The sequence below is a fragment of the Salvelinus alpinus genome, chromosome 38 (genome assembly GCF_045679555.1).
Source record: "Salvelinus alpinus chromosome 38, SLU_Salpinus.1, whole genome shotgun sequence".
Taxonomy (NCBI): Eukaryota; Metazoa; Chordata; class Actinopteri; order Salmoniformes; family Salmonidae; genus Salvelinus; species Salvelinus alpinus.
Window position 1 is genome coordinate 3,076,030 of NC_092123.1, and position 17,766 is coordinate 3,093,795.

General features: G+C 48.4%; 1 protein-coding gene across 1 annotated transcript in view; it reads right to left on the reverse strand.

Annotated features, from left to right (window-relative positions):
• Window positions 1-17,766, reverse strand: part of LOC139566329 (sodium-driven chloride bicarbonate exchanger-like) — a 41,439-nt gene that overhangs the window by 11,878 nt on the left and 11,795 nt on the right. The window contains exons 3-12 of the mRNA XM_071387447.1: window positions 9,597-9,678; window positions 8,063-8,218; window positions 6,753-6,894; window positions 6,509-6,669; window positions 6,123-6,311; window positions 4,923-5,011; window positions 4,310-4,467; window positions 4,036-4,123; window positions 3,758-3,904; window positions 3,268-3,362 (exon numbers count right to left, since the gene is read on the reverse strand). Coding sequence (XP_071243548.1) covers window positions 3,268-3,362; window positions 3,758-3,904; window positions 4,036-4,123; window positions 4,310-4,467; window positions 4,923-5,011; window positions 6,123-6,311; window positions 6,509-6,669; window positions 6,753-6,894; window positions 8,063-8,218; window positions 9,597-9,678 — 1,307 coding nt within the window. The remainder of the gene's footprint in view (window positions 1-3,267; window positions 3,363-3,757; window positions 3,905-4,035; window positions 4,124-4,309; window positions 4,468-4,922; window positions 5,012-6,122; window positions 6,312-6,508; window positions 6,670-6,752; window positions 6,895-8,062; window positions 8,219-9,596; window positions 9,679-17,766) is intronic.

A 17,766-nucleotide genomic window follows, 5' to 3' on the forward strand; every position in this document is an offset into this window, starting at 1 on the left:
TTGTCTCTGATTGGGAATCATACTTAGGCAGCCTTTTTTCCTTTTCTCATTTGTGGGTTGTTGTCTTTGGTAGTGGCATGTATAGCCTTACAGAGCTTCACGTTCGTTTTGTTGTTTATTGTTTGTGTTGGCGACATTTAAAATAAAAGAATGTACGCTTACCACGCTGCACCTTGGTCCGGTCATTTCCTTGACGACATTCGTGACAGAACAACCCACCACAAACGTACCAAGCGACGTGGCCGGGAGGAGCAGACAGAGTGGACATGGGAAGACATTCTGGAAGGAAAGGGATCCTGGACGTGGGAGGAGATCCTGGCTGGAAAGGATCGCCTGCCGTGGAAGCAGGTGGAAACAGCGAGGAAGGCAGAAGCAGCTAGTAAAGGTGCCCAGCGTTACACAGGGTCACGGCTGGCAAGAAAGACCGGGAGGCCACTCTCCCCCAAAATCTGGGGGGGCACACATGGAGGTTGGCGGAGCTAACTCCCTGTGCTCACGGTAGGGAGCGTGGTACTGGTCAGGCACCGTGTTATGCGGTGAAGCGCACGGTGTCTCCAGTGCGCGTTCACAGCCCAGTGCGCTCTGAGCCAGCTCTCTGTATGTGTCGTGCTAGAAGGGGCATCCAGCTAGGACGGATTGTGCCAGGACAGCGCTCCTGGTCTCCGGTGCGCCTCTTTGGTCCAGGGCATCCTGCGCCGGCTCTGCGCACTGTGTCTCCTGTGCGCTATCACAGCCCAGTGCGTCCTGTGCCTGCGCTCCGCACGTGCCGGGCCAAAGTGGGCATTCAGCCAGGATGAGTGGTGCCAGCTTTAAGCACCAGATCTCCAGTGCTCCCCCACAGCCCGGTTCGACCTGTGCCTGCTCCACGGACCAGGCCTCCAGTTTGTCTACCCAGCCGGGTGAGTCCTGTGCCTGCTCCAAGAACCAGGCCTGCAGTATGTCTCCCCAGCCTGGTGAGTCCTGTGCCTGCTCCAAGAACCAGGCCTCCAGTATGTCCACCTAGCCTGGTGAGTCCTGTGCCTGCTCCAAGAACCAGGCCTCCAGTATGTCTCCCCAGCCTGGTGAGTCCTGTGCCTGCTCCACTGGCCAGTCCGGGGCCTGCAGAGAGGGTCCCCAGTCCGGGGCCTGCAGCGAGGGTCCCCAGTCCTGTGCCTGCTCCACGGGCCAGTCCGGGGCCTGCAGCGAGGGTCCCCAGTCCGGGGCCTGCAGAGAGGGTCCCCAGTCCGGGGCCTGCAGTGAGGGTCCCCATTGAGAATCATACCCGGCCAAAAACAAAGAACCAGAAAGCATAGACTTTCCCACCCGAGTCACACCCTGACCAAACAAACATAGAGAATAAAAGGATCTCTACGGTCAGGGCGTGACAGTACCCCCCCCCCCCCCCCAAAGGTGCGGACTCCGGCCGCAAACCTGACACTATAGGGGAGGGTCCGGGTGGGCATCTATCTTGGTGGCGGCTCCGGTGCGGGACGCAGACCCCGCTCCACCTCTGGCTCCCCCCACTTTGGTGACACCTCTGGTGCGGGGACCCTCGTCACCGAACCCGGACTGGGGACCCTCGCTGCAGGCCCCCCAGTCTGGGGTCGGGACAGCTGTCTATCGTTGTCTCTGATTGGGAATCATACTTAGGCAGCCTTTTTCCTTTTCTCATTTGTGGGTTGTTGTCTTTGGTAGTGGCATGTATAGCCTTACAGAGCTTCACGTTCGTTTTGTTGTTTATTGTTTGTGTTGGCGACATTTAAAATAAAAGAATGTACGCTTACCACGCTGCACCTTGGTCCGGTCATTTCCTTGACGACGTTCATGACACATAGTGTTTTTAAATGTTTATTTTTTTGAACACATTCCCACAGGCCACACACTAGGAGGAGGGTTGGGGAGAGGAAACATTCTGATGTTAGAGGAAGCACATGGCGTCCTAGCCAGAGGCGGTTGCCGGGGTAACGGTGGGCATGACTGAGTGGTAATTCATCCGAGCGGGGATGGATGCTACGCTGTGGCCCTCCGGGAGATCATAGCTCACAGCAGAACTGGGCTGCAGGCCAATCTACTGTACACGTCAGGATGAGTTCCTCAGAGACCTACTGTAGCAGGGAGCATCTCTTACAACTACATCACTTCAAAACCCACGACATACAGTATCCACTTACTACAACTACACATAGCCTACTGCCTCCCTCTAAATATACTGTATCACACTACTACAGCTTCCTCCTCACGTTAGATACACTCTACTACACTACTGTAGATACCCAGAACACATGACACCTACAATAAAGTATTGTTAATAAAGTTGTAACATTGTATTGTGAGTGTCCGTCAGTACTCATAAGCTACTGCTAATAAGATACTAATACTTCATGATTTCATACATTATTTTGCACTGTTAAGTATTTATTAGGCATTTTCAGAGATTAGGCAACACTTTATTTACAGGATCAAAATGCTTACGAGCGAATGCTGTAGGCTATTAACTATTGAACTAATTATCGCCTATAAAACAGATTCAGGTCAGCACTTAGTTAATGCACACTTAGTGCTCGTATTATAAGTGGACATGTTACATGACGAACTAATAATAGCTTAATAAAATATTCAAAATCGGCTCTTAGTTAATGCACACAGTTAGTGCATTATATGTGGACATCAAATTGTACAATGAAGTGTTACCAAAATAGCTAAAGTGTTTTCGCCAGGGTTGTCGAGGCACATTTTAATAAGTGATGCTGGTCTTATGTAGGAAAGTATGCATGGATGATTCCAAATGCATGTATCACAATGAATCAACCACAGCTCGTTTTGTGAACGCAGAGCTTGAGGAACAAGAGAGACCCATAAGGATGTGTGTTTTTTTTTAAGGGTGGCTAGATGTACTGCTGGGGACAGTGAGAGCCGGAGAGGAGACAAACAGGGGACTGAAAGACAAAGACAGAGAGGACCAAAGATGGTCCACAGTGCTGTAGATCACACTCACAGTGCTGTACATCACACTCACAGTGCTGTAGATCACACTCACAGTGCTGTAGATCACACTCACAGTGCTGTAGATCACACTCACAGTGCTGTAGATCACACTCACAGTGCTATAGATCACACTCACAGTGCTGTAGATCACACTCACAGTGCTATAGATCACATTCACAGTGATGTAGATCACACTCACAGTGCTGTAGATCACACTCACAGTGCTTGCCGGCCTAATCTCAGCCCAAACACACACACCACTTCCCTTCAACTTACAACCACCACACACACACTCAAACCTACCTTCCTGTGCGCTGTAGCTCTGGGCCTCCATGGCCACCAGGTTCCTCTGCTTCTCCCAGATCTCCGTTGAGTAAAGGAGGGACCTTGCGCTTTTCCTGTGTGGTAAAGAGTTCAGAGGTCAGATGGAAAATACATATTTATTTGCCAAAAATAGCTATATAATTTATTTTCTCCACTAGTAGGAATTGGCCTAAAATAGCCTGTCAGGCAAAACATTCCTTCCAACAACACAGGACTGATTTTTTAAGGACAAGCCGCCTGGCACGTACCAAAAACAGCTGATAATAGAAAAACAAAACAAATGGATTCGGAGGGAATTAGAACACGTCCTTGGGGTACACCAGCCGTTAAATCCGAGCACAGTTCAGATTGGGTTTAGCCAGTGATGCAGTTGGAAGCAAACTAACAGACGATGGCACAGGGTCAGAGCAACTCAAAATAAGTCTCTGGTTAGGGGTGATGTCATAGACACCACCAGGAAGAGGCTCACCTGAGAGGGCACGTTTTTGGGCGGCTCTATCCTGATGGAGGGGTCCCACTCCCCAGGTGGCAACACAGTCACCTGGTCCAGGAACTCATCGATGCCGGCCACCAGGTCGTTCCTGTCCTTGGCTTTATACGCCACGTCATGGAACACCTGGGAGGGGGCAGAGAGGGAATGGGGTTAACCTGTATGCGTCATCATGAGGTGTTATTAAACTTGGCTAACATAACCAAAGGCCACGCATGGAAAAGTACACACAGGACTCCTGCAACGTGGCTACTTACCTCGTCTGTCATCAGAGTTGCGATGGATCGGCCAATCTCATGGTACTGTGGTCCTTTTCCCAGAGGCCCCAGCAGAATGAACAGGAACCTGAGGGAGAACACAGAAGAAGGTTTTAACCATGGTTTCACCTGAATAGAGTGCATCCACTCAGGAACGTACTCAATGCAAAAACACCAATCCCAATTTAGTTACGAACAAATAAAATTCATAGTATTAACCGCAATCATCATTAAACAACAATATTTTAATAAAATGAGAGCGTGTGTGTCTGACCTGGTGGTGATGGGGACCTCAGCCAGGCCGTTGAGCAGCACGGCGGGACACAGACGGACAAAGGCCACCACGGGCTGCTCCAGGAACTCTAGCTCCCCCACCAGGACGTTGGATGCCTCTGCACCGGGGGGAATCTTCTTCATGAAGTGGAGGTCAATCTACAGACATGATAATCCTATTTAGCTAATAGGAGATAGGAAAATATGCTAAATAGGGTCGACTGAAATGAGGGCCAGGGGATCATGGATAGGCCCACTGAGAAATCTGTCATATATAGGCTACAGCAGATGTTTGGCTAGATACTGGGTTGTGACTAGAATCAGTGGGTTTATTATTCACTGAGCTACAGAGAAATGGCTAAACGCTTTGAGTGGGTCACACAGCATAGTAAATGCACTGGTCTAACACATACTAACTGGTGGTTAGCATAGTCACAGTAATGTAGCTCCTTGCTAATGTACTGTATGTCGATGAAAAGTAGCATTGTGCTTAGTGGAAACGTTTGGGTGACCTGGTAGCCTGGTAGCCAACCTTGGTATTACAACAACCATAGGAGTTGGCTATACGGAACATAGAAATATGGTGCAACCAGGCTAGATGAGTGGGGACTTACCTTGCTGAAGTCCACATGGCTGTTCTCCCGACTGACATGTTCCTTGCCCTCTGTGGTGGCTGGCTGGGACTGGGGAGAGACTGTCTGACCTGGGAGACATCAGGACAGGAGAGAGCCAGACTGTTAGTCACTCTCACTGGACAACATCCTGCACAGTATTCAGATTAAGGCTTTCAGTGTAACACTATAATCTAGATGAAATTCATCAATTGATTAATCCTACCTAGATTAATGAAGGAATGAGGCCTTGACGATAGTCTTTGTGATCAAAGCGATGCACTTTCTACGTTGAATTTGCATGTAGTACTATTTTACTTTTGAAGGTTTGGTACTGCCCAAGAGGTTAGAGAAAACACGTGGAGATTATTAATGGATGTACAGGAGGTAATGAAGTGGATTTATGATTGGTTTTGGTATTTGTAACATCTAAATGAGTTCCATTTGAGAAAAGCCCAGTCTCAGACTAGACTATAGGCGTCCTGGCTCGTTGCCTGTATAGATCTCCTCGTCTGGGTCCATTGTTGGGATAGGGCAGTAACCCTGGGCAACAGCCTGGTGGAAGCTGAAGCAAACTGTGCTCTGCTTAGCTCTACAAGGCAGGGATTGGCTGTCTGGATCTGAGTGGAGGCGGCCACGTCAGGGGTGCTTTGACGGGGTGGGTCTTACAGATGGGGAAGGGGTGGTGGTGGTGGAGGTGGAGGTGGACACACATGGAGGGCAGCACACACACAGAGGCCATGGCCGGCAGGAGAAGGCCTGTCTGAAGGTTCTGTCTGCGTGTGTTTGTGTCAGTCTTGGGGGGTGTCTTCGTCTTAAAGGTGCAAAAGAGGAGGGAGCTGTCGACTGGATGTGTAAACGAACACACAAACATGCACACAGACACAAGCAGACATATATATACACACATATATACATGCAAACAACACAAACACACACACACACACACAAAGACACACACATACATAAAGACACACACTCACAGACACACACACACACACCCACACAAAAGGAGAGAATGTAGATAGTAATCGGACAACACAGCAAGTTACACAGAGACAATACAGCACAACAATCAGAAAAGCCACAATACTGTGGTTGGTGTGTGATTGGTTGGTGTGTGATTGGTTGGTTGGTTGGTGTGTGATTGGTTGGTTGGTTGGTGTGTGATTGGTTGGTTGGTTGGTTGGTTGGTGAGCTCACCGTTCTTGTCCATGGAGTGGGGCTCGGAATGCTTCTTGCCGATGTCGGCGAAGGAGCGTACGATGGGGATGCGGTTGGCCAGCTTCTTGTGGTTCTGGTGGTGGTGCTGCTTCAGGAGCGCCTCCCGGATCCTCCTCCTCACGTCCTCCCCCACCGCGCCCGACACCTCATGCTGGTCCAGGACCATATCTGAGAGAACACACACATAGATTGGTTAGGGGTTGACTGCCTTGCTCAAGAGCACAACGGCAGTAGTTGGCACCTGATATTCTAACTCCAGTAACTCTCCAGTTGCAGACTCATTCCCGTCAGATTTTCCCCGTCGACCCTCGGATTTGAACCGGCAACCTTCTGGCCACCCTCCAATCCAGCGCCACTCTACGTACCGGCGATCTCCTCCAGTGAGTTGGCTCTCATGTCCAGCAGCACGGTGCCGTTGAGGATGCAGCTCCTCAGTTCAAACAGGCTATGAAGAGACAGGGTGGCTACGTAGGGCTTGCTCCAACGCTCGCCTCCATCCTCCACGTCCTCCTCAAACTTCAGCCACCTACACACACAAACAGATACGCATAAGACAAAAACGGACACCTGATTGGCTGTGGAGCTGAAGCGGGTCGTGCGATTGGTTACCTGGCGGTCTCCTTCCACTCTGCGTCCTCGCCCTCTCTCAGGCAGATCTCATCCAGCTCAGTGAAGAGGGCGTGAGATATGTGCTCCTCATCACCATCCTCTGTCCCCAGCAGGAACTGCACCCTCTGGGCAGGAGTGTCTGCTGTAGAGGGGTAGTGGAAGAGGAGGAGAGAGTTGGGGGGGTGGAGAGGGGGGAAGAACGGGAGAGGGTGGAAAATGAGAAAGAGGGTGGAGAGAGAAAGAGAGAAAGAGAGAGAGAAAGAGAGACAGATAGAGAGAAAGCGAGAGAAAGAGAGCGAGAGAGAAAAAGAGAGATGGAGAGAAAGAAAGGGATAAAAAAGAGAGAGAAAGAGAGAGCGAGAGAGAGCGAGAGAGAGAGAGGAGTGCAGAGAAGTGGTGTGAAGAGACACCAATCAATGTAGCCTGGGTGCCAGTCTGTTCTGCACTCTTGCCAACGATCTGGCCTCGCGGTAATATCAACGGTCATTATGCAGATGGATTTTGTGCGGGGTCACCGATTTAGTTTAAGAAATTTGACATGAGCTAGCAACTATTTGTCAGGATAGACAAATAGCAGTTGCTTAGCAACTTGAGAAAAAAAAGGATTTTAGTCCAAAGTGATATAATTCCAATATTTGCATAACCCTTGTATATTTGCAGAACCATTGCGTTATTGAATCAGGATCACATCTTCTGTTCTCTTTTGGCTCATTAATGATAGTTGGCAAGAGCACACAGAGATCTGAGACCTGACTAGTGTCAATGACAGAGAAACAAGAACAAATGACAAGTCACACATTTTCACTGGGAACATTTTGTCAGTACACTGCCCCCATAGACTTACAGTTCACTCTTAGATAATTTTTTTGGGATGAACCCTTGTTGGTTCAAGGTAAAACCCTTGTTGGTTCCAAGTAAAACCCTTGTTGGTTCCAAGTAAAACCCTTGTTGGTTCCAGGTAAAACCCTTGTTGGTTCCAGGTAAACCCCTTTTGGTTCCAGGTAAAACCCTTGTTGGTTCCAGGTAAAACCCTTTTGGTTCCATGTAAAACCCTTGTTGGTTCCAGGTAAAACCCTTTTGGTTCCAAATAGAACCGGTTTGGGTTCCATGTGGAACCCTTTCCACAGAGGGTTCTGCATGGAACCCAAAATGGTTCTACACGGAACCAAAAAGGGTTTTACATTTAACCAAAAAGGGTTTTCCTATGAGGACAGCTAAAGAACCCTTTTGGAACTCTTTTTCAAAGAGTGTTGTTTGGTCACATTTTCACAGGGAACCTTCTTTGCAGCACACTCCCCCCATAGACTTACTGTGGGAGGGTGATTCTCTGCCATCGCCGTCCACCCCAGATTCCCTCTCTTTGGATCTCTTCCTGCTGTTTTTGTTGTGGCCGCCATGGTGACGGTGACGTCGGTGGGACTTCCTCCCCAGGGGAACATGGACCCCGATGTAAAGAGTCCGGTGGCCTGGGGACACGATGAAAACGTGGCAAACTATAATCCCTATAACCCCAGAAATGTAGGGCCTACAACCACAGGGCCTACAATAAATGCATTTACTAAAATGTACTTTTAAAATGTGATGCATTTGTTAAAACGCATGGCCCTGATGGAAGAAAAAAAATAACTTAGGTCAGATTCACACAAAATAAATGACAATTTAGTGTCAGATGGAAATGAAATACTGAATCACTGCAATGATAACACACCCTTTCGCACTCTCTCTCGTTCTCACCCCCCCTCCATCTTTCTCTCTCCCTCGTTATATGCCACACTCTCTTCCCTGTTCCTTACTCTCTCTCTCTGCCATGGTGAGCATAATCTATTCTGACTCCAATGCTGAGCTAGAACAACCAAAATGGCCTGCCCTATAGGTCTCAAACCAACTCTGGGAGAGCTAGGGTGCACATGGTGACATGGACAAGACCCTGGCAACTCATCTCTCTGTCATATCTCTGTCCCTACCTCCAGGCTTGCTCTAACAGCACTACTCAGTGGAAGTACTGTTTAACAAAAACAACCATGCCCAGAAACTAAGGCAGTAAGTCAAGGACAGGATGATTCTAGCAATATGTCTCCCTGAAACGTCATGTGTGACAGCCTTAGCGTGTGGCCTGTTACAGTCACAACAACAACAACAACAACAACAACAAAATGAACCTCTGAGTCAGCCGGCAACACACTAACATCAACAAAACATCTAACATGGTATATCACAGTGCAATAGAGTATATCTCCCTTTGAATGTGTGGTAGAGACTATTATGAAAGACAATAGGGCAGCCTAGGACATGCCTGGTTGAAACACTGAGGACCCCGGAGGACCCTGGCTGCAGCTTACAGTCTGTGAGTCAAGATGGGAGGTTTTCTCTAAAACATCCCTCACGCCTGTGAACTTCCGGGTGTGATGGAACGTCTGTTCTCTCCCATCCTGCTCTCTGTGGCATGAAAGTGGCACACGTATTAAACATTATTGCGTTTGTGTGTGTGTGTGTATTCCCTGTTTTCACTACAGTGTCCTCTCTCACAAATCCATTGGTTCTCCTTATGGGGCAGCAGGGAATACTACACCAGAGCAAATACAGAGTCACAGTTTCCACTGCAGGCAGAACAAATAATCATGGCAACCGTGAGTGTCTGAGAAAGGTCACAGGGTGCATCCCAGTTTCCTTAACCTGCTCCCGGTCCTTGTCTACTTGTGTCTTCTCCTTCCACCCATAAGTGATATGAAGTCACAGACTTCATATCACAAAAGCAGAATAGGGTTAGGTAGAGGTGAAGACAAGGGGAGAAAGCCGGTTTAGACTAATTGAGATGCATCCCTTAAGCTGTTAATGTTGACTCACCTTCCAGCTCCTCCTTCTCAAAGTTGGTGTTGAGCATGGAGCGAGTGCCCCCTCTGTCCAGCACCGCCTCCTCATCAGTCCTCTATAGAAGACAGAGACAGAGAAAGATAAAGAGAGAGAGAGAAAGCGAGAGAGAGAGAAAGCGAGAAAGCGAGAGAGAGAGAGAGAGAACGATGAGAGAGAAAGAGAACGATAAAGAGGGAGAGAGAGATAAAGAGAGAGAGAAAGAGTTAAAGATAAAGAGAGAGGAGAGAGAGAAAGATAGAGAAAGCGAGAGAGAGAGAGAGAGAGAGAGCGAGAGAGAGAAAGCGAGAGAGAGAGAGAGAGAGAGAGAAAGCGAGAGAGAGAGAGAGAGAGAGAGAGAGAGAGAGAGAGAGAGAGAGAGAGAGAGAGAGAGAGAAAGCGAGAGAGAGAGAGAGAGAGAGAGAAAGAGAGAGAGAGAGAGAGCGAGTAAGAGAGAGAGAGCGAGAGAGAGAGAGAGAGAAAGCGAGAGAGAAAGAGAGAGAGAGAGAGAGATGAAGTCGGGCCGATAAGGCCCCCATTAACATCGACGGGGCTGTAGTGGAGCGGGTCGAGAGTTTCAAGTTCCTTGGTGTCCACATCACCAACAAACTATCATGGTCCAAACGACTTAATATGCACATGTATTTACAGTATAAAGAGAACCATTCCTTTGCACATCAAGAGTGCTGTTTTTTTAAAGGGCCTAACACACGAGTGGTGAATTTGTCCCAGTGACCATTCCACCATGTCAAAACGACCAATCTGTACATAGAACCACATTAGAATTTTTAAAAAGCTACAACTCTTATATAACAGGCCTCTGGCGTCCTGCCTTCCTCCTGCTGCAACAGGATGAATCCTTAAATAAACACACAGCAGCTTCATGAGGCTAACTTCATCAGACAGTCACCATGGCAACTAATGTGGCCAATCACAATTTTTATGAATTCACGTTCCCTGACTACCCAGATAGCTTTATTGTTTTAGTCCCGTTTTTATTTTTTTACAAGGATGCTTCCTCATGCATGTGGTCAGATAAATACTGACTCTCACACAGCTGCCGAGAGGAACACTGTTGTTGACCCAACAGACCGTCCTGATAATGGCTAGGTTTGTTGTAGGAGAAATACTGGTTGTGGGGTCGAGGGTCTCAAGAGGGTTGATGGTGTGTGTGTGTGTGTGCATTTATACTGTGTCTATGTACTATTCGCTTAGTGAGTGTTCCCAAAATAACATGTTTCTGTCCAGGGGGTTATAGGCTTAATCTTTTTGCCAAATAACATGAGGTGACATAGGAGGTTCTGGGTGCCAGTGTTAAGCTGGTAAAACATGAGAGTCAGGGCTATACTCACAGATGCTGAGTAATGCTAGTTAATTCACTTTGGTAATCAGCCACACTTCATTCACAATCATCTCTGAGCACAAGTCAATGCTACACTCAAAACATTTCCGGTCACTGCTGAGCTTTTCCATATTGCATCATTTGACAATCTAATCAGACTAGAATGTAATCAGCACTTAACGTGATTGGAAAACAGTGAATCTACAGCACTTCGGTTAGACGGTGTAGAACCATACGACAACAGTGTATTAGTAATACAACAGACATGGAAATGAGCTACAGATAACAGTGGTTGTATTATTCCTATCATGTCGCTTAATTCTAAAACTCTTTGATGTTTTCAGGCCTGCAGCTGGTGGAAGCACCTCAGAACCTGCCCCTGGACACTGGCTCTATGCATACACACTCCCTAGCATACTACTCGCCAATGTCCAGTCTCTTGACAATAAGGTTGATGAAATCCGAGCACGGGTAGCATTCCAGAGAGACATCAGGGATTGCAACGTGCTCTGCTTCACGGAAACATGGCTAACTCAAGGGACGCTAACGGAGTCGGTGCAGCCAGCTGGTTTCTCCATGCATCGCGCCGACAGAAACAAACATCTTTCCGGTAAGAAGAGGGGCGGGGGGGTATGCCTTATGATTAACGAGAAGTGGTGTGATCATCATAACAACACACAAGAACTCAAGTCGTTCTGTTCACCTGATCTAGAACTCCTCACAATCAAATGTCGACCGCATTATCTACCAAGGGAATTCTCGTCAATCATAATCACAGCCGTATACATTCCCCCCCAAGCAGACACATCGATGGCCCTGAACGAACTTTATCTGACTCTTTGTAAACTGGAAACCACACACCCTGAGGCTGCATTCATCGTAGCTGGGGATTTTAACAAGGCTAATCTAAAAACAAAACTCCCTAAATTCTATCAGCATATCGATTGTGCTACCAGGGCTGGAAAAACACTAGACCATTGTTACACTAATTTCCGCGACGCTTATAAGGCCCTCCCCCGCCCCCCTTTCGGAAAAGCTGACCACGACTCCATTTTGTTGATTCCAGCCTACAAACAAAAACTCAAACAACAAGCTCCCGCGCTCAGGTCTGTTCAACGCTGGTCCGACCAATCTGAATCCACGCTTCAAGACTGCTTCGATCACGCAGATTGGAATATGTTCCGCATCGCGTCCAACAACAATATTGACGAATATGCTGATTCGGTGAGCGAGTTCATTAGGAAGTGCATTGACGATGTCGTACCCACAGCAACGATAAAAACATTCCCAAACCAGAAACCGTGGATTGACGGCAGCATTCGCGTGAAACTGAAAGCGCGAACCACTGCTTTTAACCAGGGCAAGGTGACCGGAAGCATGACCGAATACAAACAGTGTAGCTATTCTCTCCGCAAGGCAATCAAACAGGCCAAGTCTCAGTACAGAGACAAAATCGAGTCGAAATTCAACAGCTCAGACACAAGAGGTATGTGGCAGGGTCTACAGTCAATCACGGATTACAAAAAGAAAACCAGCCCCGTCGAGGACCAGGATGTCTTGCTCCCAGACAGGCTAAACAACTTTTTTGCCCGCTTTGAGGACAATACAGTGCCACTGACACGGCCCCCTACCAAAACCTGCGGGCTCTCCTTCACTGCAGCCGAGGTGAGTAAAACATTTAAACGTGTTAACCCTCGCAAGGCTGCAGGCCCAGACGGCATTCCCAGCCGCGTCCTCAGAGCATGCGCAGACCAGCTGGCTGGTGTGTTTACGGACATATTCAATCAATCCTTATCCCAGTCTGCTGTTCCCACATGCTTCAAGAGGGCCACCATTGTTCCTGTTCCCAAGAAAGCTAAGGTAACTGAGCTAAACGACTACCGCCCCGTAGCACTCACTTCCGTCATCATGAAGTGCTTTGAGAGACTAGTCAAGGACCATATCACCTCCACCCTACCGGACACCCTAGACCCACTCCAATTTGCTTACCGACCCAATAGGTCCACAGACGACGCAATCGCAACCACACTGCACACTGCCCTAACCCATCTGGACAAGAGGAATACCCATGTGAGAATGCTGTTCATCGATTACAGCTCAGCATTTAACACCATAGTACCCTCCAAACTCGTCATCAAGCTCGAGACCCTGGGTCTCGACCCCGCCCTGTGCAACTGGGTCCTGGACTTCCTGACGGGCCGCCCCCAGGTGGTGAGGGTAGGTAACAACATCTCCACCCCGCTGATCCTCAACACTGGGGCCCCACAAGGGTGCGTTCTGAGCCCTCTCCTGTACTCCCTGTTCACCCACGACTGCGTGGCCATGCACGCCTCCAACTCAATCATCAAGTTTGCGGATGACACTACAGTGGTAGGCTTGATCACCAACAACGACGAGACGGCCTACAGGGAGGAGGTGAGGGCCCTCGGAGTGTGGTGTCAGGAAAATAACCTCATACTCAACGTCAACAAAACAAAGGAGATGATTGTGGACTTCAGGAAACAGCAGAGGGAGCACCCCCCTATCCACATCGACGGGTCAGTAGTGGAGAAGGTGGAAAGTTTTAAGTTCCTCGGTGTACACATCACGGACAAACTGAACTGGTCCACCCACACAGACAGCGTTGTGAAGAAGGCGCAGCAGCGCCTCTTCAACCTCAGGAGGCTGAAGAAATTCGGCTTGTCACCAAAAGCACTCACAAACTTCTACAGATGCACAATCGAGAGCATCCTGTCGGGCTGTATCACCGCCTGGTACGGCAACTGCTCCGCCCACAACCGTAAGGCTCTCCAGAGGGTAGTGAGGTCTGCAGAACGCATCACCAGGGGCAAACTACCTGCCCTCCAGGACACCTACACCACCCGATGTCACAGGAAGGCCATAAAGATCATCAAGGACAACAACCACCCAAGCCACTGCCTGTTCACCCCGCTATCATCCAGAAGGCGAGGTCAGTACAGGTGCATCAAAGCAGGGACCGAGAGACTGAAAAACAGCTTCTATCTCAAGGCCATCAGACTGTTAAACAGCCACCACTAACATTTAGCGGCCGCTGCCAACATACTGACTCAACTCCAGCCACTTTAAAAATGGGAATTGATGGAAATTATGTAAAAATGTACCACTAGCCACTTTAAGCAATGCCACTTAATACAATGTTTACATACCCTACATTACCCATCTCATATGTATATATACTGTACTCTATATCATCTACTGCATCTTGCCATCTTTATGCAATACATGTACCACTAGCCACTTTAAACTATGCCACTTTATGTTTACATACCCTACAGTACTCATCTCATATGTATATACCGTACTCTATACCATCTACTGCATCTGCCATGCCGTTCTGTACCACCACTCATCCATATATCTTTATGTACATATTCTTTATCCCTTACACTTGTGTGTGTGTGTAAGGTAGTAGTGTGGAATTGTTAGGTTAGATTACTGTTGGTTATTACTGCATTGTCGGAACTAGAAGCACAAGCATTTCGCTACACTCGCATTAACATCTGCTAACCATGTGTATGTGACTAATAAAATTTGATTTGATTTGATTTCTATGCCACAGCTTCCAAAGGTAAGATACCAGAGCCTATTAACATAACAAAATGATACCACAGAAGTCAAATGTGAAGCAGTTTTGGTGCATTATAATTGGATAAAAATGAGCGGTGTCACAAATGAAAGGTTAAGTTTGGCTATATGTGTTATTGTCCTGCTGTTACACTGCTCTGTCTGTTTACAGCCTGCTGAGCTCCAGGCAGAGGTTGTTAAGGTGGAAGCCCCCCTGGCCTTGACCCTGACCCTGGCTTTACCCCACAGCTGGAGCAACCATGGCCTTGGCCCTGACCCTGGCTCTACCCCACAGCTGGAGCAACCATGGCCTTGGCCCTGACCCTGGCTCTACCCCACAGCTGGAGCAACCATGGCCTTGGCCCTGACCCTGGCTCTACCCCACAGCTGGAGCAACCATGGCCTTGGCCCTGACCCCTGGCTCTACCCCACAGCTGGAGCAACCATGGCCTTGGTCCTGACCCCTGGCTCTACCCCACAGCTGGAGCAACCATGGCCTTGGCCCTGGCCCCTGGCTTTACCCCACAGCTGGAGCAACCATGGCCTTGGTCCTGACCCCTGGCTTTACCCCACAGTTCCCACAGGTAAGAAACCAGAGCCTATTAACATAACAAAATGATATCACAAAAGTCAAACATGAATTATCTTTGCAGTTCAGATCAATCTGGACAGTATTACAAATGACTGTGTATTATCTGCATTCCATTTAGAATGCTGGTCAAAAGCAGTGCACTATACAGGGAATACAAATCCATTACATACGCATCCCGTGACTGGATGACTGTGGCTACAGACCAATCAAAGACGTCCTACACTGCCAATCCTGGATGCTGAAGAAGATTAGGCTAGCCCAGGCCAGGTTGCTGGAGGGAGGAGGCACCCACACATGGACGCCCATGTGACTGAGCCTAGAGGATCATGGGAATGTGGACAGATGGTGGTGGGGATGGGTGGGTTGTGGCCGGGTGGGCTTAGACATCACATTAGACCGTCTCAGGAGGGTGATTTCTCCTAGACAGATGGAGATCAAGGAATTTTCAATAGAAAGTACACAAACGTTTTCAGGGCTGGTTTGTTTGTGAATGTGATATTGGATGTCAAGTCATTTACGTCTTGCTTCAAGGAATGGGCCACTAACCCATCATGTGGGCAGTGTCCGTGTGCTCACTGATTATCTGAGAAGTCGGACACAAGCAAAGCTGTTTCCACATACACAGCTGAAACTGAGATCTCTAGTATAGAGGCTGTGGGAGGAAGCATCAAAAGAGGAATGAATGAAAGAATGAAAGAAAGAAAGACAGACATCCTAACCAGAGTCCCTTTGGTGTAGGGCACGTAATTTAAAAAGTCCTAAATACATATTTTTGTTTATTCAATGGTGTAGGGCAAAACTGGCATGTATACCCATTCGATTTATCAGGCAGTATGGCTGTCATAGCAGAGTGTGGAGCGCGAGAGACCACCCTTGGAGAAATGTGAAGGGTGACTGGGGGCAGACCCTGCTGCTTCTATCCCCAGGAGGACCCATGGCCCCCTGGGAAATCCCCTCGTTCTCAGTGACATCATAATGAAATCCCCCACCTCCTGCTCCCTGGCTGCTAGCTCGTGAGAAAAATGTTTGGTCTGATAGATCAACAATGAAATAACCTACGAGAATGTCTTGTTATAAATTCTGTGTCTGATCAAATATTTGTCATCCTCTTCAGGGTTGAGTGTCAATTAAATTTCAATTCAGTGAATTCAGGAGATGAATCTCAGTTCAATTCAGAAGTAGAAGTGTCATTCATTCAACTTACATGATACTCATTTTATTAATGAATCAAATTGCAATTCACTTCCTGATCTGAGGGCGTTAGAATGGAAAGGACTCCACCACTGACCCCACAACACCATCTTAACAGAGACGTGCTCATGAATTCACGGTGAAGTCTCGTTAGATCAACATGATGAGAAAAGCGGTCAATATAGCCTAGGACGCCAACTGTCTTTCTCTGTGCCGGGACCACTATAGGAGGACGGAGTGGTGTTCCGTGTCTTCTGTTCAGTTTGACAAATGAGACAGCATCTCCGGCCTGCAGCAGGTTTCTGTCTCTATCTATTAATAGCCTGGTGTGAGGACAGGATCTCCTGCAGGCTGCAGAGCTGCAGAACACTGATGTAAGAGCGGCAGAGAAAGCTTCCCCGCCACAGATTTCATCTCCCCACAAATTCTAACCTCTTGCCATAGGTGTGTAAATCCCAGGATCTTACCCTGGAAAGAGATATACACAGCACTGACTAAATCAGCTCCTATCATGCTCTCTGCCTGGTGACGACATCAGAGCAGCCAGCGCGAGGTGGGAGTTGCTCTCCATGCCCGCACACACACACGCATAAATGCACAGAGAAATGAGCACACACCATGCATACGCTAACAAATGCATATCCAGGCCTAGTTCTGCAGGCAGTTAGTCAGCTTGATAGGAATGAGCGGAGCAACACATGTAGTGGGAAGCTGCTGTAGCCCTGGACTGAAAATCAAAGGAGAACGAGGAGCTTGACATCATGTAGGGGGAAGGGGAAGCTGCTGTAGCCCTGGACTGAAAACCAGAGGAGGACGAGGAGCTTGACATCATGTAGGGGGAAGGGGAAGCTGCTGTAGCCCTGGACTGAAAACCAGAAGAGGACGAGGAGCTTGACATCATGTAGGGGGAAGGGGAAGCTGCTGTAGCCCTGGACTGAAAACCAGAGGAGGACGAGGAGCTTGACATCATGTAGGGGGAAGGGGAAGCTGCTGTAGCCCTGGACTGAAAACCAAAGGAGAACAAGGAGCTTGACATCATGTAGGGGGAAGGGGAAGCTGCTGTATCCCTGGACTGAAAACCAGAGGAGAACGAGGAGCTTGACATCATGTAGGGGGAAGGGGAAGCTGCTGTAGCCCTGGACTGAAAACCAAAGGAGGACGAGGAGCTTGACATCATGTAGGGGGAAGGGGAAGCTGCTGTAGCCCTGGACTGAAAACCAAAGGAGGACGAGGAGCTTGACATCTATCTGATTTCCACGTTTGGCGAGTTCAAGGTTGACCTTGGAAAGATGCCTGCCATTGGCTTCTCTCCCTCCTCCTCTCTGTTTACTAAACACCAAGGCCGTTCCCAGGCTTATTCTCCTGTTCTCTATGCACTCCACAGAGATGCATTAGAAACGGCATGTAGCTATATTTTCTGCATTTCCCATCAGTAATTATCCATTATTTAAACGCAT